General features: G+C 36.5%; 3 protein-coding genes across 4 annotated transcripts; 2 read left to right on the top strand and 1 right to left on the bottom strand.

Annotated features, from left to right (window-relative positions):
• Nucleotides 1–187: 187 nt before the first annotated feature.
• HEB2 (condensin-2 complex subunit H2-like protein) lies at nucleotides 188–7,681 on the top strand. Of its 2 annotated transcripts, none has more exons than XM_088513622.1 (11): nucleotides 188–515; nucleotides 612–711; nucleotides 1,976–2,082; nucleotides 2,158–2,300; nucleotides 2,389–2,824; nucleotides 2,925–3,100; nucleotides 3,175–3,348; nucleotides 3,441–3,539; nucleotides 6,336–6,437; nucleotides 6,583–6,741; nucleotides 7,004–7,681. In XM_088513622.1, the coding sequence occupies exons 1-11, from the start codon at nucleotides 347–349 to the stop codon at nucleotides 7,445–7,447; spliced, it is 2,109 nt and encodes a 702-aa protein (XP_088369748.1). In that variant the 5' UTR covers nucleotides 188–346; the 3' UTR covers nucleotides 7,448–7,681. The 2 variants fall into 2 exon arrangements, with proteins under 2 accessions (XP_088369748.1, XP_088369747.1); XM_088513621.1 differs by having other exon boundaries at nucleotides 2,922–3,100.
• Nucleotides 7,682–11,806: 4,125 nt separating this feature from the next.
• On the bottom strand, nucleotides 11,807–13,140 carry LOC132186362 (RING-H2 finger protein ATL2). The gene is given in 2 exon segments (XM_059600299.2): nucleotides 11,807–12,037; nucleotides 12,039–13,140. Coding segments are annotated over 2 exon segments (888 nt in total). The 5' UTR covers nucleotides 12,897–13,140; the 3' UTR covers nucleotides 11,807–12,007.
• Nucleotides 13,141–19,255: 6,115 nt separating this feature from the next.
• LOC132165992 (uncharacterized) lies at nucleotides 19,256–20,248 on the top strand. The gene is made up of 2 exons (XM_059576728.2): nucleotides 19,256–19,538; nucleotides 19,633–20,248. Exons 1-2 carry the CDS (start codon nucleotides 19,452–19,454, stop codon nucleotides 20,083–20,085), a joined length of 540 nt encoding a protein of 179 aa, XP_059432711.1. The 5' UTR covers nucleotides 19,256–19,451; the 3' UTR covers nucleotides 20,086–20,248.
• Nucleotides 20,249–21,808: the final 1,560 nt, after the last annotated feature.

The raw sequence follows: 21,808 nt of genomic DNA, 5'->3' as shown, positions 1-21,808 counted from the left end.
CTTTTGCTCTCATAAAATAAGTTTATTTTAGTAGAATTACTTTAATTTTAATTTTTTTCATTTAAGTTTTGGGCCCATTTAGGCCCGATACATGAAGAACTCCTGAGAGCCCAATTCTATCCCCAAGCGAGCGGGAAAATGGTCATCGAAAGTTTTTGAACCACCTATCTCTCTTACTTTTAAATTTCTCGCACTTTCTCTCCCATTTTCTAGGGAAACTATCAAAAACCCTAACCATCCGTTCCAGAATTTTTTATATCCGAACCCAAATCAGAAAACCCTAGGGTTTACCTAATGAAATTCACCGCCACCATAATGCGCAAAAGCCCTATACTCTCCGCAGAAGATGAGTAACGCTCGAGAAGAACCAGGCGCGTTCCACACGGTGCATCCGGAGCGTGACCTAGAGTCCAATTGGGAAGTGGATGTCGCCAAGAAACTCGAAGAGTACCTCTTGAAGATTTGCTCCGGCGACATCCCCGACGACGGTCACATCCCCGTCAACTTCGCTGAAGGTTAATCTTTTTTTAATTTGTGCATTTTGAACTTCAAAATTAATAATTTTTTTTATGGGGTTTTCTGAATTTGGCGTTATTATGTGGGAAATGTAGCTGCTTTGCTGCTTCAGGGTTCGGTTCAGGTGTATAGTAGGAAGGTTGAGTATCTATACTCGTTGGTTTTGCGTGCTTTGGAGTTCCTATCTCAGAAGAGGTTTGCATTTTATAGTTGCAAAATTTATTTTGGCTCTTTCAGATTTTTGACATTATTGACTTTTGTAACTTTCGGGTAATTACGGACTAGATGTTAAATAGTTGATGTTGATTTACGGGCTAATGGATAATGAAGAGGGGATTCTTTTGGTAAATTTCTTTAACAATAAATTTTTTTTTTTTTTTAAAAAAAAAAGCCTGAATATAAATTGTTTATGAGAACCACATTTCTTGTCTGCTCGAAATTTGCTTGCTTATTGTACTGGTATATGTGTTTAGTCCTTGAATTAGTCACCATAGTTTTGCGAGTATGATGTTGTAATTGCAAACAATTATGCTAACGCGGATGAGGATCACTTCCATTTGGATGGCTAAGGGCATTCAATCAAATCCTTTGGCATAAAGTGGCAATTTTACCTTGATTTAGGCATATAACTGTTGGAGAAGTTGGAGATTTAGATTAAAAAAAACTGACAGATGTGTGCAATATGTTTGAATAACAAGTAATGTTGTTGCATTAAATCCAACTTAGCTGGTAGACCATTTGACAGTTAAAAAATAATAACGGTTGGTTGGTATTTGCACTGCAAATTTTTTAAAATTCATTAGTTTGCTGATTGTTCTCATGGGAATATGAGAATTCATACTTCTTGAGTTGTTAGTCCTTCTCTCTCTCTCTCTCTCTCTCTCTCTCTCTCTCTCTCTTAGGGGTATACATGAGTTGATTGCTTTTGTAATCGGCTTGAACATAGTTGGAAAGTTTTAAGGCATTCATTCCTCTTGAAAATAACTAGTTTTGAACCTTTCTTGAGTAATTCAGTTTTAGTGAGCTTTGGACAAGGACTGGGATAAGTTTTCCATCCCAACAGTGTTAAATATATGGCAGAAAATCAGCTTGTTGCGTAGGATATGTAAGTAATGGCTTGACTATGACAGGTTAGAAACATCAACCATCACCAAAGCTAGAAACTGTGGGATATTGAAGAAAATGCTGTAATAAGATTTTGTTCTATGGTTTGGTGGACAGTTCCCTTGTTGAAAAATTGGTTCATCAGATGCTTGAGAACACGAATATGTGCTGACCATCGTCCACTTGCTTGCAGATTGATTAAAAAAAATTAAAAGGATAGATAATAAATATGTAATGACATACAATGTCTTTGGAAGTGGGCTCTGCTGCCCATAACTCAACTTACCGCAACTGTGCATTGAAACATGCTAATAGCTGTGATATTAATTTCAGTTGTACTTTATTTATGAAACAGGCAGCAGGATCAGTTAGAGGGCACACCAATCCAGCGTGAAGAAAGTGATTCCTGTGAAGTTGCTGATGATGAAAATGATCTGTTTTGGGGATTAGATGATGTCCCAGGTAATGTGTTACTTTGTACTTTTATTATATGAAGCTATATGGAAAACATCAACTAAAGAATTCTTTCACATGCAGTGGAAGCAAAGAATTGCTTAGATGGTCCAACAAGCAAAGATGCTCCCTTGAATCACTTAGTGAAGCCCCCTGCAAACCTAGTTGTTCTTGAAGGTGATTGCTTAGATACTACTGCTGATGGCGGAGAATTAGAGTCATATCTGGTACCATAATTGCTTCCATTTATTGATATATCAATGCATCTGCTGGATATGTAGTCTAACCCCTTAATCATATCACATATGATTGCAGTTGGCAACCAGCAATCTTTACCAGGATTTTATTCTATTAGACCCATGTGATGCTGTAGCAGTTCATGAGTTTCTGAAGGGGGATAAAGCTGGTAAAGGCCAGAATGGTACCCACAGACGCAGCTCTGCACGCAAGAGCTTTCAATCTCCCTCAAGACGTTCTGGGGGAAGTGCACGTTGGTCATCTCTTGGAAAGAGACAGGATGCTAACCTTATTCAATCTCCTTGGGCTGATGGCAACCTTAATGTTAATAATAATAATGTTGGGGCAGATCCTCCTGCCTGTGATAATTTCGATGACAACTGTGGATTTGATATGGATGATAGATATTCAGAACCTAGGGATTTGGATGATTCAGATGATGATGATAACAACCCATGGAAGCCTTTGAATCCCCATGAACCTGGGAACTTGAAAGTGAAGCCTTTTCGAAAAGGTTGTTAGAACTATTTATTTCTTTGGTTTGCTTTATTTGCGCCTGGAAGTTCATATGTGCATAATATTATGCTTTTTGATCTTTTCTTTATTCCTAGCAGTAAAAGCTTTTAAAAAGAATGGGCTTAATTCTACAAAGAAGGTCTCCATAACTACACTTTTTCCAATCGCAACATTGCATGGTACTATTAGTCCAGAGCTCTCGAAAATCTGGGAGATGCAACGTCATACTTTAGAAAGACGAGGGGAGTCCCAATCTCCTCCATTATATGAGAAGGTATTGTTCTTATAAATATTTTATTTATCTAAATTGTTCCTTATGGTTGATAGTACCTGATGTTCTACATGCAGTTGCGGCAATCACTTATTGATGGAGAGCTCAAAACTTTCAATGCCTTTTGTAATCCTGAGGATGATAATGAGGAATGCGCATATGATAATGGGATCCCTGATTTTGGGGAACCTGATTTCGACTTGCCAGAGAATATGTATATGGATGAAGATGTACCTCTCCACAATGATAAGGTTTGGCAGACTAGCAATATGATTGTGTTTCATATATCCGCAATAAAATAGAGGGATTTTGTTTGATTGCTTATTCCTTGATCTCTGCCCAGCATGATGATGTTGCTGCTCACTGTGATACTAATGAAGCATTCGGACATGAAGATCCAAATACTCACGCAAGCCTGGAAGATCTCTGTCGCTCTCACCTAGTAAGCATAGAGTTCTTGGACTTTGCATCTAAGATATACAGTAAATTGTTAAGCTGCATTTTGTAAAAGATATGATATTTTTGAGGATCATCTCTCTCTCTCTATTTCTCTCTCAAGAATTCTGTTAAGGCATGTGGTCATCATGTCTTATTTGCATCAATATTTAAAACCAATTATACCATTCACAACTAGCCTGCTTTTCTGGTTTGCTAAATATATTCAAAAGCTAAGTTCTGGTAGTATGATGTGAAAGTGTCTCATTTGCATTGATAATTAGAACATATACAATTATAAAACTACAGTCTAAAACAAGGGACTTACTGTCAACTGCAGCTTTTTATCAACTTTATCATATGTATCTATGAACTTGTGAATTTTCTATTTCAGTCCTATAAGATGCAAGCATGAATAAGTTCTGGTCTCTCTCTCTCTCTCTCCCTCTCTCTCTCTATTCAAATGGGGGAAAAGGAAATTGCAAAGGCTGATCTTCCCTGCTATTGATCCGAACAGAGGATAGAAAAGGGCATGCAGGGGAATGTTTCCAAAAATCCGATTGGAAGCGACCCATTTTGCAAGCTTGTGTGCTCAAGAAAAGCATTTCGGGAGATCTTCAAAGTGGTCCAAGTGTTGAAACTTTGGAACAGCAAGTGAATATCCCCAATGATTGGAGCGAAGTTCCAATCTGTGAGAAGAGAGGCCTTGTTGACAGCAAGAATAACAATGAGGAAGTCACCTTCAAGGCAAAGAGATGTGCAGCCAAAGGGAGAAGCAAGCTGGAATGCCGATAAGGCAGCAAAAGCGTCACCTGCATTGACTTCAACTAGAGGAAGTTTTTTTGAAGCTGCTGCAATAGGAACACCAGATGAATCACTCAGCACTGCAGCTGCTACAGCCACATCAAAGTTGGCTTTCAAAGCCCTTACCAGAGGGAGAAGTGTGGGGGGGGGGGGGGGGGGGGGGGGGGTGGGGGGGGTATCTAAACAGGATTTGCAGTGTAAGAATTATGCCAAGCCAGCATATGTGCCATGGAAGTGGAAGTAATAAGCTTCAAAAGAAAAGAGGGATTAGGGATGGTGTTTTTGTGGATGAGGGAGTTTCTAGCAAACCAAATAAGGTCCATAGAGGTGACTGCCATGAGCTGGAATTCATGGACATCAACCTTTGGCATAGAGAGCAAGGAATGAGGGTGCATGATGGCTTTTATTCAGGAGCTTATAGGTAAAGAGTTGAATATTGAGCTGTAGAGAGGCCATTTTAAACTTCTCCAGATAATCTGAGAGAAGGGGCAATCCAGCAATATATGCTGAATGGTTTCAGTTGGCCCTTTGCAAATACGGCAGCACCAGTTATCAATGGATGCAGAGTTAACATACCGAGAGTTGGCATAGCATTTCAAGCTATCTTCCACAACAAATATTTTAGTCTATGTTGGAGTTTTAAGCTCTATAGACTATCCCAATCAGCTGGGATCAAAGGGGCAGGTCTCAAGGCAGAATTGAGGATAAGACTCTCTTGGCCAGATTTAACAATGAATTGACCTGGAGAAATGCTATGCACCAATTTTCCATCCGGATGGAAAGGATTCTCCTTTATAAAAAGTGGAGTAATGCTATGAGAGTGGTCCCCCATCCACTTTTTGTAAAGGAAAAAACTTTCCATCCTGATGAAATCTGGATGGAAAGTTGGTAAATAGCATTACTCATTGACTTGTAGGGGAGGGAGCACAAATCCACTTGTTTGGAGCATGCGTTTGTGGGAGATGAATATTGAGAATTTGGTGCACAAAAATGCTATCAAATAAATGGTGCAGTTAGGTAAGATTCTAGCTTTGGTCAGTGTGATCAAATCAGCAATGATCATGTTAGGAGGAAAATTGAGGGAGGGATTGGGGGTAGGTTTGAAAGAAGAAAGGGTACGGATCCACAGCATAAACCAGATTTTAAGGCTATAACCAGTGGAGATGGCCCAACATGCCCCATTTTTCACCTCATATTTGTGCTTAAGAATTCTATCCTGTTAAATCGCCACTTGTTTTAAAAGTTTAAGCTCATAGGAATAAGTAAAATTAATCATTTAATCAAACTTTAATACTCCCCCTCGTGTATGTTCAAGCTCCAGTTTAAATTTTAATAAGTAAGATTCAACATGTAGAATATTTAACTGAAATTTGGTGAATTATGAAGTCGGAATTCAAACTCATGATCTCTGGCTTTGATACCATGTTGAAGTACAATGAAACTCTGATACTATGTTAAATTGCTACTAGTCTTAAAAGCTTGAGCTTATAAGAAGAGGTAAATTTAATCATTTAATCAAACTCTAATACTTCCATAAACAAAAATTATCAGCTTTGATTGGGACATCAAGAAGGGAATAGATCTTAAGTATTTTGCTTTCAGAGAGTATCAACCCGAAGCACTGAGTTACTGGTCAAAATCTTTGAGCCCAATTTAGCTAGAAGAGAATAGTTCATATCTTCCATAGTTCTTAAGCCAAGGCCTCCTGAAGATTTAGGGGAGCAGTTCTGGTCTCTCTTTGTCGTAGGTTTATATGTGTGCAGTCCCATGCAATACATTTTCCAGCAATTTTTAGAATTTCATTTTTGATATCTATGAATGTATCTTTTATTTTTTAAATTCAGAAAACTGCGCATGACTAAGAACATTTGCTAAAAACAATGATGTCAGAGTTTTCAGGGATTTAGACCATGGATGAAGTCTGGTCTTTATAATTTTTAAATCAATTGCACAGTTTTACTCCATTACTTTTGCTTGTTTAACTACATTTCTCATGTAGGACGCTCTCCTTGCTAGCATAGCTGAAACCGAGAAGCATACTGAATTGGCTTCCCGGGTTTTGACGTGGAAACAGAAAATTGAGCACAATTTGGAGGAACAAGTAAATTCTCTCGCTTTTGCTTCCCTTATGTGTCTCACATACAACTTGTTTTTGATCAATTGCAACCAATGGTCATATTACAGTACTTCTGCTCATTTAAGTTTCTTCTTAGTCATTTTAACTAAGAAGCTTTTATTTCTGATAGGAATCACACCCTCCATTTGATATTCATGACTACGGTGAAAGAATTATAGACAAACTATCCCTTGATGCACACAATGGGAATAGAGTTTGTTTTGCTGATGTGGTAAAGGGACAAGAGAAGTACGACGTGGCTCGAAGCTTTTCTGCACTTCTTCAATTGGTAATTTCCTATCTAACTACAGAAAGAAGAAAATCATGATTCCCTTGATTACAGAAAAATCTTCCTGGCGTGATCAGTATAACTTTCAAGGAATTGCTACTAGATAAAATGTGAATAATTAAGTTCTAGTATGAATCTTTAATATGGTGTTGTATCATGTTCCAAATCTCTGGTATTCTCCTATGATGATGAAATGATCCCAAAAGAATCATACTGCTTGCACTCTGTCATACTCCTATGATGATATTCATGCCATTTTCAGGTGAACAATGGAGATGTTGATTTAGATAGAAGTGGACTTGATGGAAAGTCAATCTGTTACACTGCTGTGAATCCTTTCCATGTTCGTCTCCTCCACCATGACAGGAATCATGGGGAAATAAAACTTCGAGTATCAAAAAAGAGAGTTAAATCTCCATCAGGAAAAGAATGCAGCAAGAGTGACAGGGACAAGTCTGGGAAGGAGAAATCTCCCATTGTTCGTTCTTATTGCAGCAAGAGTGACAGGGACAAGTCTGGGAAGGAGAACTCTCCCATTGTTCGTTCTTCTTCTAGGGAAGATAGATCAAGAAATATGTTACCACAACCGAATTGTAAATTTTCCGTGAAGCTAGGAACGATTGGTGGTGTACGGTGCACTCCTGAAGGCAAGAGGAGAAGAAGATCGAGATTTATTGAACCGGTCGACCTACATTCCCCGGGTTGAAACCGACATTATTCATTTGTCGAATGGCGATTCAACAGCTCTTGTTGGATCACTCAAAGGCAGCCTTTGAAAGTTCCTCGTCATTCTAGTTCTAGATTACTAACAATGATAGACTGTTACCTGTATTGTTTTTCCTTTAACCTTATTGGATGTAGTTGTAAGTGTATAGATCATGTAACACCATGTAGTTTTTTTATCAATGTGGAATGATCTTATTTTTATGCTATATAAAATGATCAAATTGCTTCAAGTCAAATGGTAAGCCTTGGATGTTCACAAACCAAAACCTCCTTTCTCTCTTTCAATCCCACTGTGGTTGAGATCTGTTGGTCCTTGATGGGTTTCATTCATTCCTCTATTTAATTACATTACTTAGAAAAAGAAAGATTTGTTTGTCACATCAGCCTGTTCGATTTATACCTAAACCAAGCATGTGCACATATGTGTGTTCTCTATGTGTGCTGTCTTACATGTATATAATAGGCAAATTATTATGCTAAACATGCTTGACAATAATGTATAAATTTCTCAAATGTGGAGTTGGTTGGGTCACCCTGGATAGGCCAAGCAAATCACATTTAGTATGCCTTGTGAGGTGGTTGTTAATATTAGTCTGACAGTTTTAAAGCAGGTGGTTATGGATGGTGATTGTTACTAACTTAATACTGCCTTGATTCATACAGAAAAAAATAAAAAAAAATAATAAAAATAAGCCTTGATAATGTTAAAGGTGATGGTCATGGTTGTTGGGGGATTCGTCCTATTAATACCATAGAGAGCTAATTGCAAATAGGATAAATTAAGATTTGATTTTGCATTTTTTTTTTCCTTGATATTTTGGAGTCAATAATGACAGTAATAAGTTTTAAAAAATAATTGTGCGTCAAATAGATTTTTAATCAAAGCGTCTAAGGTTTAGGCTTTAGCGAGGCTTTTGTTGATTCACATGACAACTATTTACTTTATTATTATTATTATATATCAAAAGTTTAGCGGATTTCAATACTTGTCTTAAATATTTGAAAAAGGTCAAGATTGAACAAGATCATTTTCAAAAGGGTATGATAATAAATAAATGATTTGTTCCATTTTAAATATATAATCTATGAGAGCCGACCTCATATTATTTGGTTAAGAATGGCATTGCGTGGTAGCATGATCCAAAAATATCACAAGCTTAATGTGCATTTTATAAAATGGACAAAAGATATTAGACTTTTCAAACACCAACATCTTTTTTTGACGTTGAATATACAAAATAATAATAATAATAATAATTAAAAAAAATAAAAAGGTGGGAAGTCATAAAATAGTAGAAAAGTCCAACCCAACTGCCATCACTGATTAGCTTTTTGATGACTGAAACGAATCCTAGTCTGTTTACAACTACGCGTTCCAAACTGGCCCACTTCTATATGAACAAGTCTATGCCAACGCTCTAAATTAAAAATTAAAATTAAAAACTAAAATAACACGTGGAAATATAAAAATTATAAATTAATAAATTTGAGCTCAATAATGTTAGATAATTAAGGTCTCGTTGTCCGACGTGTCACCACATCCGCGGGGGCTTTAAGTCAAATCCGTAATTTCAGTTTGACCTCCTTTAGTCCTTTTCACACACATTGCAACATCGTAATGTCGTATGCTTAAGAAATAAGATGAAGATTCTCGCGGAAGAGAAGAAAATAAAGAGTAAGGTTCCACGTAGCGTCCTCGTCGGCCTACCCGTGACCGTGATTGTGACCGTGAGCGCGAGGATTGGAAATTTGGAATCCCTAAAATTAGCGTAAAACAAAAGAAAATAAAAAGACGTGTGGGGATCAAGTTTGGCGTGCCGTTGGGTTCGGGCAATGGGACCCCCATTGAGTTTCCCGCGGGACAAACATTATCGTGACCAGTACGAGAAACAAAACGTGTGCCTGCCCACGGTTAAAAAAAGTTAAAACACCAGGGAATTACAGTTGATATGCATTGCGGTGAAAATTTTTGTTTTTCCACACGACCACGGGACTGAGACTGTGAGAGGAATCGGATACTACCAATTGTTGGTTTGGTTGCATTGTTCCTCGGATACTACCAATTGTTGGTTTGGTTGCTTTTACAATGCAACCTAACCAACAATTAAGTCACCTAATCTCCTTCGTAGGTTTAGTTACCCAGGGTCAGTTGAAGATAAGGTAAAAAAATTAAAAAAGTACAAAAAAAAAAAAAAAAAAAAAAACTTATCAGCAGCATGAGTTGAGCAGGTTGGGAAATTTGGTCATTTTTTGGATTCTCATGGGTTTGGCATTAATTAACTGTCCATACCCCTCTCAAGTCAAGTCTCATTCGGTGCGCGATTGGATTCGTTGATGTGACGGTGGATGGGTCATGTGTAATTTGTAAAACAGAAAGAATAGTTATTAGAAAAACACCCTCCAAAAGTGACAGGGGCAGAACTAAATATTGAGTTTGAGAGTAAAAATTTTTTAAAAAAGAATTTATAAGAGGGTCAAAATCTAATTTTTAATTTTTTTAGGGGACCACCCCTTGGCTTGGGGGGCTGGGGACCCTCCAAGGCCAAGGGTGGCTCCGCCTCTGAAAAGAGGGTTCTTGTAAAAAAACTTTTAATATTTAAGTCGATATCCTTATCTAGGGTGTACTCATTTACGGGAGTAGCTAACACCGATAGTAATAATGCCTAATGTTTTCATAGGGCGTGGCATACTATGTTAATTGTATTAATATCCGTATAATTAATGTATCGCCAGGATTAATTGGAGTAAACCCGATAGGAATTGATTGAATTGTACAAGTGTTATTCCAAATGACCTTCCCTCTCTAAAACTTGGTATCTGCTTTCTTCAAATTTCTCTCTGAGAACCAATCAATCTTTTAGTCTCAGACAAAACAATCGTATCCGATGGTTGGAGATCAATTGGTGCTGACACGTTTTCTTAGTTTTAACACATGATGCGTTGCTTGCTTGTTAGCTAAGAAATTAAGTGGCTGTCACGTCCTCTTCCCCATTAATGTCAAATAATTGAAAAACTCAAAGTTTCTTGCTGCTATTGATTACATTGTATATAATGTATATATATATATTATAGTGGAACAGATGTTGTATTTTGGCTACCATGAATGAAGCACATAGGAGCAAGAGATCCCCCACCAAAACATACCATTAACTGCCAAATCTCTTCAATCAAGGATTCTAACAGCTGGCGAGCCCAACAAAATTGTACAACCTCAATTATCTATTCAAGCATGTTTCCATGGAAAATTGCTTATTTGGTTGGTTTTCACTTGTACCAAACTCATATTTTGGCCTCAAAAAGATTAATGAGATAAGCTATCTGATCTTTAAATGGTCCCAATTGTTAGCTATTTGATAGAAATTTCATATGTGACATAGTTGATGACTTGGTCTATTGTAAAGTTACAATTTTATCCTTAAAATTAAAACAAAAAAAAATAAACATTTTTCTAAGAAGAAAAGAATACAATGAGGACAGCCACCTAAAAGAAGGGTCAATCGACCATCCTACATTTGTTCCCTCTATTGAGGGGAAGCTGCCCCCTCCCAAGTAAGGAACAGTTAAATCTCTTTTTAAAGTGGAAGAGTCGTTTGTTTATAGTATGGTGAGGAGAATCCACCCATTAAGAAGGAAGGCTAACTGCCCCCCACCGATGAAGGGCACCTTTTTTTTCTTTTTTCTTTTTTCATTTTAAGGGTAGCATTATAATTAAATTTATATAGGCTAGGTTACCAAACTATTCCAATTGTCAATCAATAATTATTTGTTATGGAAATCTATAGAGTAATTCCAAAATTCATCTCACGTCGCTCCAAAAGTGAAGTTACTTTTAAAATTATTATTTGATCAAAATTCATTCTGAGAAATAATTTGGCCATAAATCTTTAAATTATGGTTGTTCATCTCATCTAAGCGTTTAAAATAAGACAAGTTTCAAAATTTAATCTACTTTATTAAATTTCTGTCACTTAGTAATTTTGTCATTAAATTATGAAACATAACTTATTTTAAACGCTTAGATGAAATGGACAATTCAAATTTATAAATTTGAGAATTTCAAATTTAACTCAATCCAGATTCACACATTAAATATAGAATAGTGCCCGCGTCTCGTGAATGAAATAACTCATCGAGCCCAGCAATTGCTCCGACAACCATGCTTTTTTTTTTTTTTTAGTTCTAAACAATAACAATTAACTATACTTAATTTATTTCTAAATTTAAAACCGAGCAAGAAACAATCACACTTTTAGCGGGCGAAAATATTCTATTATTTTCCGAAAAATAACAAAGGAAAGAAAAATTTCAATCAAATGCAATTGTAATAACTAATACGAGGTAAAAACAAAAAAGTGGTAACTATATTCACATGGGTCAAACATTCCCGGTCAACCCAAGGCTGCGAGAGAAATCTAAAGTAAATAGAATACTGCCACCTGCACATCCAAATCCCCACCAATTGCATAGAGACAAGAGACGGACAGTCGCCGAATGTCTTTTCTTCCTCAAACCTCCAACAGATCAAACCGCCCGAGTCAACTCACTCTAACATACTGAGTCGCCCCGGGTCAAACCTGAGTTTGCCGAGTCTCGTCAATTCCTCGCTCAATATCCGAGGTTGGCGACGCGCTCGCTCTTCTGTCTCGGCTGAGAATCCTCGTAAACGACAACATGCGACTCATCGGCGACCTGAACCCGCCCTGAACTGACGGCGAGTCGCAAGCCGACTCGTCCCTGAAGTTCTCGTTTCGTCTCGGGACCTCTATGGACACGCCCGCGAGTTCCATGGGCTTCCTACGGGCCGCAATCGACGACGATGGCTGACCCGTTTGCTCCTCTTCGCATTGACAGTCGGAACACAGCCCGGAACTCGAACCCGGTTCGTTTCCCGCCGGGTCGACAACAGAAATAACAAACTCAGCCTGATTCTCGGTTACCGAGTCGGGTTCAATCGATGTCCGGCAGAGCGGGCAAGTGGAGTGGGAGTGGAACCACATGTCGATGCACTCGATGTGGAAGCTGTGGCGGCACTTGGGAAGGGTCCGACCCGTTTCGTTTTCTTCGAATTCGGAGAGGCAAACGGCGCAATCCGGAGTCATGTCCGGGTGGGTCTTGGAGGAGTAGACAAAAACCGGGATGGACTTGAGGACGGACGCTTCGAGGCCACGATTGGCAGCGGAAACGGTGGCAGCGGACTCGGGGTTTGCGGAGTCCATGTAAAAGACGAGGTTGGTGCGGCGGCGGTGGCGACGGCTATGTCGGCGGCGGGCGCGGACGAGGTACCAGCGCGCGTAGAGGTGAAGGCAGACCATGAGGATGACCACGAAGAATAGTATCACTATCGCCGTCAGCATTATCCTGCCGCTCAGCTCGTAGCCTCTCTGGGTACTTTCCCCGACCTGGTTTATCGGGTGCTCTTCTTCGCCCATTATGCTCTGCTTAGAGAGAGAGAGAGAGAGAGAGAGAATTTGGGTTTGAGAGAGGGGAGCGAGAGAGGGAGTGGGGTTATATTATTGGGTTGAGAGAGTGGGAAGGTTCTTGAGGGTTTCAGAGCAGCTCTTTACATAGGTTTTCCACTCGCTGCTGCTATTACAGTCTACAGACGCCTCTGTTGACGCGGTTTTGCTTTTCAATTGACTGAACTACCCTTTCTTTATTGGGGATCGACATATTTTCTTTTTTTGAGCAAATACAACTAGTGGTTTTTTGTTTCCGTGTTTTACTCGGTGACATAAAGTGGAGAAGACTTTTTTTTTTTTTCCCTTCGTTTTGGTCACTTGGAATTTCTATGTTTACTGTAGAATTAACTTGCATCCTATTTCACAAATGTTTATCATGCATAGTTTTTTTTTTAAAAAAAATATATATATATATATATATAAAAACCGCTCAACTATCCGCCTTTGTAATATAGTCCTCTAATGTTTTAAAGGTATTAAAGTAGCCCCCAATTATCAAATTATATCAAAAAAATAATTTATTTTTTATATTCCTATAATACCCTTATTCTTTTAACAAATAAAATAATAAAATAATTGTAAAAAAAAAAATCAATGGGTGAGTAAATAAAAAAAAAAAAAAAGTTATTTGAAATAAATAAATAATTAGTCACTGTAGTTGGCCTAAATTACAAATTGCTTCATGTCATATTAAAGTAAAATCAATTTGGTAGTTTGATGTGCTATTTTAATATCTTTTTTTTTTTTTGGAATATTTCAAGAACCGTACCTTTGATTTTACTTTAATATGACATGAAGCAATTTGTAATTTAGGCCAACTATAGTAACTAATTATTTATTATTTATTTCAAAAAAAAAAAATTGTTTTTATTCGCCCATTGTTTTTTTTATTTATTTTTTTAAAATTGTTTGTTTGTTTGTTTTTTTTACAATTATTTTATTTGTTAAAATAATATGGGTATTATAGGAATATAAAAAAATAAGTGGCATTTTTGATACATTATGATAGTTTGGGGTTACTTTAGTACCTTTGGAACATTGATGGGCTATATTAGAAACGAATGGTAGTTTGAGAAGCTTTTTTATATTTTTTCTCTCTTTTTTTTTTTTTTTTTAATTTCTTTCATTTTTGTAGATAAACAGTTAAAATCATATGATATCAGTATTTTCTCACATATAAAATATAGTAAAATATGATAAATTTTGATGTGGTAAATATTGGGTTAGTAAAATTACTAAATTATGGATTGTCCTATACGGGTGGGTGGGAGTCAGAGACACTTGACCATATTATTTGGAGTTGTTTGTCGTCTAAAGATGTTTTGGGTTGAATGAGCTCCAGTACTGTTGAGGATGATTTCCAAAGTATTCTAAAGAAGCTGTTGGAGAAATTAATGATTGACATTCGGAGCTAGTGGCAATGGTCGGAAGAAAGATTTTGCTCCGGCGAAATACAAGGCGGCGATTTTTTGCACCCTTCTACCTCAGTTAAAAGTTCAAGAGATTTAGTGGAGGAATTTCAAAAAGCTGAAAAACCAATATTAAAAACAACCAAGCACCTATATCCACAGATGAGAAACACCGCCAACAGAAAAGTTCAAGATAAAAACAAAAATAAAAAGAAGATGAGAGTGGGGATAATTGCCAAAGATGATGACAATGGGAAATGTTAGCATCAATGTGTGCCACAAAGCCAAATATTTTTTTTATCCTTATGTAGTAGAGGGCGGTCACGGCTTGGAAGGCGGTGAAATTGAGCATAGATCTAAAATTTCAAAATATTGTGATGGAGGGTGATGCGTTGGAAATTGTCCGGGTGTTAGGGAGAGACGAGACCTCTTGGAGTAGATATGAGTATTTGATGGATGATGCAAAAATTCTTATAAATTTTTTTTCGATTGTAGCCTGTGAGGACATATAATAAAGGAATGCAAATGAAATAGCACTAAGGTTAGCTAAGGCGGCTATATCTAAGTCTTTAGATCAAGTTTAGATGGGAGATTTTTATAAATGTTTTTATTTTTAGTGTTAAACGCATTTTTAGGCCATTTAAACACAATTTCAAATAGACTCTTAGAGTATTTGTAAGGGTTTATCTATATTTCTATCTAAAATAACTAATAAAAAACTACTTTATCTATTTTAGTTAAATGATTGTTTAAATGCATTTTACATTCGATTATTTCCATAATTTATTATTGAAATAGTTTATTTATTTATTTATTTTATAAAGTACATTTACCCCCTCTAAATGTGTTTTGTATTTCCTTTGCATAATCAAATATAGCTTATTTTTTTCGAGGTTTTGTAGACTTTTTTTTTTTTTTTTTGAAAGGGAAACATTCCATTCTCATTCATTCATAAAAATCACGAGCAAAAAAGCTCTTACAAACAGGCCAAAAAGTTATAAAGTAAATCATAGCCGAAGCTAAAATTACAACGTCACCAATCATATCAAATCAACCATAACAAAATCATCTGCTAACCCATGACTAATCATTAGGTTTCATATACCAATTCAAAGTATATTAAAACCCATTAAAGTTGTGAATTTATCTCAATTCTTACTGTAAGCCTATATAAGGAACCCTACATTCAATAATAAAAGGAATATTAGAAGCACAATTTTCTCAAATGTTTGTTATTTGTTTGGAAGGCCTAGAGTTCTTCGAATTACCCTACCACAAAGGCGTAGTGCTCCTCGAATTACCCTACTATATTAAAATCCCTCTTCTTCTTTTTTCCTTTCATTACCCATACCATGCCCATCAGGGCCATTACACCTGTAGTTATGGGAGCAAGTGAAGTTAAAGTAGTAAATATAAATGTGATAAAAATCTCAAATATTTAATTTGAAAATAATGATTAAGATTTAAGAAATTATACATTATAAAATAGTTTAAAAATTACAGAAATTATTGATATTATGTAGATTATTCTTCTCTGAGAAAAACAAAAGAAGAAAAGGCCCGTGATGGTATTTTTACCCCTTTTATAGTTTGCTTTGAGTTCTAAAGTTTGGGCTACCAATCACCTTGTTGGGCCTGCCGAAGTTTGGGCTTCAAAGTACTTCAAGGCTTCAAGCAAGTCTGTCCCTGCGGTATATCAGATCTGTAGCAGTAAAATTGGTGAAAATAGCCTTGGGCATCGTATCAGAAGCCCATTTGGGCCATGGAGACTTGCAATAAAGCCTAAACGAAATGTTTAGGCCCAATAAAGTAAGACGTCTAATACTTGTCCAACTTATCCTCCCTTCCGTCCGAATAAAGATTCACATGGTCTAAATTGTTAGTAATTTGGGTAAAATAATATCAGGGTTGATAATTTTTTACGCAACTTGAAAATCTGATATAAATTTCATACGAAATCAAAAACGCAACATATTGGCAGACAATTTTTTACATGACCCACAAACCTGATATGAATTCAATACAAAATTAAAGAGTTAGGCTTGATGGGTTTGATCCATTTAATTAAATAAGCCGATTTATGGTTAATTTATAAAGTCTTATACACATGTTTTCACACGCGAACATAAATTAATACTTCTAGATAATATGAAAGAGTTTATATAAGATCTACTGCTCAAATAAGTGAGTCTATAATTCAGATAATAATTGCAATAAATTCTCATCCCGTGCGTGTTCATACCAACGACCAATAAACGCAGTGGCGAAGCCACGTGGGACCCCCAAGGATTTTTAATTTTTTTTTTTTTAAACCCACAACACCCTCAAACTTAACACACATCACATGTTTGATGTAATATCTCAATGATGTGTAGTTGGTCAAATTTCCTTTGTTTTTCTTGGAATGATTATGGCCAGAGACTGTAAAGTTCAGTTCTAGACATTTTTATTTTGTATTTTTTTTTTTGATATAGTGTCGACATGTTACATTTCTAATATATCAATTTCAGCATATATTTATGAACTTTTATAAATATTTTGTGTGATGCATATATTGTGTGAATTACCAAATTTTTAGGGTGAAGAAAATTTTTAGAACATAAAAAAAATTTTAGCGGCACTCCCAAGATAAAATAGTTGGCTCCGCCACTGAATAAACGTGACATTAGAGATTGTATCCCATTGTCATTCAACCCATGCATGATGCATGTGAGATTTATGATTCTCTCTTTCCCAAAAATCATAACTTGTAGCATTAATATATATTAGAGATTGAATAACTTATTTTGGTTGTACTTGTTGTACCCCGTGAATGTGATGATTCGGTTTCCGTGTAATTAAAATTCATATATTTAACATGTGGAGTTCACGTGATGCTCATGCCCATTGCTCATCCATCGAGACAAGACAACATCTAATGATCGGCTTCGGCTCCTCAGTCGTCTCCAATCTCCATGAGACCCTTTTATTTATTTATTTATTTTTCTTTATAAGAGAAAAATTAAAAAAAAAAAAGAAAAAAGAAAAAAGAAAGATAGATAGAGAGCAAGGACAAATGAAGAGTTTCACTTCGGTAGTCTAGATGTATGGTGCTTCCACCTGCTGGGTTTGCCAAGGCATCTCTGCATGTCATATGTTGCACGTTTTGATGATTTTATGATCTTGTGGAAAAACTTAAAAAAAGAAAAAAAGAAAAAAATTTGCTATTTTTAACTTTAAAGGTCTATTTTCTAACACAATCTTCGATAGGGTTTTAATAAAATATTGGTACCTTGTATTATGATTGAGATCCTTAGGGCATTGCATGTGATGTAAATATACATTTTGTAGGCTTTATATATAAAAGGTATGCTCTAAATCATGACAACAAAACCAAAACAAAAGGCGGTGATTGTTGAGATAATTTTGGGGTTTTTATTTGGTTTAGAAAAGCTTGTTTAAGGTGATTGAACTACTTCCTTCACTATAATTAGGGGTGAGAGAGTCGAGTGATTGAATATGAGAAATTGTCTAATCAATCACTTACAAGCTGATTGCTTTAAGTGACCAAATCACCCAAGTGAGTGATTCGGCCATCAAACACTCATTCGAAAAATATAAATTTTTTTTTTTTTAAAAAAAAAAATGTATATAAATATTCTGACTTTGATGTCACAATTTGGACCATAGTTTAAATAAACAGCCCACAAAAAGGTGTATTGAATCCCTCAATCCATATTCTATGTTTTTACAGCATCCATTAACAGTTTCTTGCTAGATTCCATATCCGACAAGGCTTGTGGCTCGAAAACAACCTGAGAATGACAGAACATAAATAAATACATTGGTTGAACAGGAACAGAATGTTGCCCCCCACCCCCCCCCCCCTCCCCCCCCCCCCAAAAAAAAAAAAGAAAAAGAAAAAGAAGAAGCAATATTAAACAAATTATAGGTATTGAATAAGCTATTTAGTTGGGCCACTGCAGTGCATTTGGTTCAACTCATTAAACAGTTGCATTCACTTGTCACGAATCATGATTAATAATTGATTATTTTTAGATGTTTTCTTAAAGGCTACTTCAACCAATTCATTACTATGTTATCTGCAAAATCTTCCTAATATTTTAGGATAAAGTTGAAAGATCAGCATCATGGATAAACTTTGTTTTCCCAAAAAAAAAAAAAAAAAAAAAAAAAGAGAAAAAAAATTTGATGGTGGTTCATTAGAGTCATAACGTTAATTGTTATTCATTTGATTCCAAGCTTGAGATTATAAGACTCGCTTGGGTCGCTAACAAAGCTTCCATGGACCATGGCAACATGCTTGAACATGACCCATCAACATCCTAATTTGCAAGAGTTCTTATCAACCATGAGTTGGCCCATAAAAGAAAAACGTTTCATGCAATACTTTTAAATTATACCATTTATTTAAAGTGAACGGCTCAAAATTTGCTATCATCAAAGGGTTAAAAATTGAAACTTTTTTTTTTTTTTTTTTTTTCCTTTTGTGTAAGAATAAGATATTTTTTATTTTAAATGAAATTAATATTATTTATTTTATGGTTAAAATTTAAAATTAATGTATAAAAGCTTTTGATATTGTGGTTGTACAATAATAATGGAATGGCGGTGGTGTTACTTAGTTTTTTTTTTTTTTTTTTTTTTTACATGTGTAAGAAAACGAGAGATAAATTTATCTAATAATCTCCAATTCCAACCAATAGAAGGACTTTGTTATGGGGTAGTTATAGACTTATAGTGAAGTGAAGCTAAGGGTCTATTGGTTAGAAACAGAGAAAGTTTCGATTTTTTAATGTCTTGGATCACCTATCAGATTTTGGGCCGTTAATTAAAACAAACGGCTCAGATGAAATGGGATCTCAATAGACCATAAAAATCTCCAAAGTCCAAATGCGTTGAAGATATAATAAATGGAGCACCATTGAAAGATGCGAGAGAGCATTTACGGCCATTTGGTTCTCTTGAGCCCCCAAAGTCTCTTTTCCACTTCCCCCACTTACTTTCCCTCCTTCCTCTGCAACTCACACCTCCTTCTTTTACAGAAACTGACCACTGCCTCAATGGCGACACAGGATTGAAAGCACCTCGAACGACAAGAAAAGAAAGACCCAAAATGTCGAACAAGTCCCCAATTTTTCCGATGCCAGAGCCCCATCATTTCAGCGACTATGGATTTGACCCTCAAATTAACTATTTTCAGGTCTTTCTCTTTTCCTTTTTTTTTTTTTTCTTTTTTTGGTTCTCTCTCGTGTTTGTTAGACTCTGAACCATTTTGTTTCGTCGTCAAAAACAAGGTGTTAGAAGAGGCAAGGAAGCACAAGCGCGAGTCAACAAGGTCCATAGACTCCATCCACTTCAAGCTCCAAAAACCCATTTCCAAAGACGAGTCAAAGAAAACCCACAAGGCCAAGAAGAAGCGCTGGTGGAGAAGCGCCCTCCTTTTCTTCAAGTGGAAGTGGGTCCACCACGACGGTCATGGCGGCGACAATCACGAGGACGTCCATCTCGCCAGGGCTCGAGCCTTCAGGGCCTCCATATCAGGGCCCGTCTACTTCACCGAGAGCAGAAGTGGTTCTGCCACGCCGTACCGCTCTACTAGCCGGCCTTCCTCGGGTCCTCTCGCCGGAACATTCACTCCGCCGAGCAAGGATGAGGTGGACATACCTTATTTGAGCCTCAGAGAGCTTAACACGGAGCAGCAGCAGAGGGTCTCCACCTCCGCCATGCCCTTATATTTGGTCACTTGAAAAGAAAAATTAAAAATCAGTCCTTTAATCTCTTGCAAAATGGGTGTTTATGGTGGGGCTGGTTTAGTTTGGATTAGATTATTGGGGATCATTTGTATCTTTTCGGGTTTGCCCCCATTTGTTTTTGCAAACCGCAAAAGGTGTTTGATTCATTGGAGGAAGAGCTGGATCCTCCTTTTTCGTGTTTGTTGCTCACTCCACTTTTTTTTTGATATCTGCAGACTGATCAACACGTCCTTTGACTAATGCCCACCTCCCTCTCTTTCCTTTCTCTTCTCCTCTGTTTATATATAAATAAATATATATGTATATATATAACGACGGTGGATAACGTGTACGTTACTAAGGATTTGATTTTGCTGTGTGTACTGTTGGGCGAAATCTTTAAAAGATCCGTTTAGAGATCTTATATATGTACTCGGTTCATTGTATTATGTTATTAATTAATATCTCAGTTTCTTTAGTAGTGGGTTGTTGGGTTCATGGGCCAATAGAATGTAAGGAGGTGGGCCCGACCCGGCTTCATCGATACTCGCCACGTGTGTTGGTCCAAAGTGTGCAGTGAAGAATAGTTGACTCTCAGTTGGACAGAGTCACGATCGTGTCGATGAATGATGAAGGGGAGCATTTAATAAATGATCTCTGGGGTTGGCGAAGCACATGTTGAAGCCTGAGTGAGGGAGAGGGAGAGGGAGAGGGAGAGGGAGAGGAGCGTGAAGGGTCGGTTTCAGAGGGAAAGGGTCCAAAAGAAGGAGCGGCTGCGTCATGTGCCGTTGGTTTGGTGCTACTATTCGCTCTGCAACCGCTTTTATTTTGTTTTTACCTGCTCACCACGTTCTTTCCTTCGCCGCTTTAATGTGACTGTCAGTTTGGATTTGGGACTTTTTTGTTTTTTTAAAAATACACTTTACCTTCCGATTATTTACCTATTTATACTTTTAATCTTAATATTTAAAAAGTGACATTTTACTCAACTAAAATATCTAATATTAACTCTTAACTCCAATAAAATACACTTTACCTTATAAAGTGTCTTGTTAACATTTTACCCCCCAAACACTTCACCCCCAAAACAACTTAGGGGGTAAAATGTAAATTCAAAATATTTCAATGAAGTAAAATGTACTTTATGGAGATTAAATGTTAATGTCAGATACTTTGGGGGATAACGTGTCACTTTTTAAAACATTAAAATTAAAAGTGTAAATAAATAGATATATATATATATTTTTTTTAATATTAGACATAAAATTTCATTTAACTGAAAAGAAGAGAAATACAGGCAGGGAAGGATCCCATCAAATTTTCCAATATAGTGTTAAGAAGAAGTAATAAAATATAAAAAATAAAAAAAGGAAAAAAGCTTAAAAAATGACTTGGACCAATGGCTCCTTTACCCACGTGCAAAGAAAAAGACAGTTGAAGAGAAGAGGATTTTTGAAGCAAGCCTGGGATTGGTCGCTATCGCTTGAAGGGACACTTGTGGCAATAGCAAAAGATTTTGGTTGTTATTGCGTTGAAATCAACTAGCTAGAGTTGTAAATCAACTTTACTCCAATGTTCGGTGCAATAAGTGCTCGGTTCATAAAGGACCGAATAAAACACATAACACCAGTTTCAATTGTTTTTTTTTTTTGGGTGTTAATTACATTTTTTTTTTTTTGGTTAATCACGTAAAATCAAGTAGATCTGGCAGTTTAAAAAAAGGGAAACTTCATAAAGT

This window comes from Corylus avellana, chromosome 2, assembly GCF_965113065.1.
Source record: "Corylus avellana chromosome 2, dhCorAvel1.hap1.2, whole genome shotgun sequence".
Lineage (NCBI taxonomy): Eukaryota > Viridiplantae > Streptophyta > Magnoliopsida > Fagales > Betulaceae > Corylus > Corylus avellana.
Note: the sequence above shows the minus strand (reverse complement) of the source record. Positions and strands in the feature narration are given on the sequence as shown.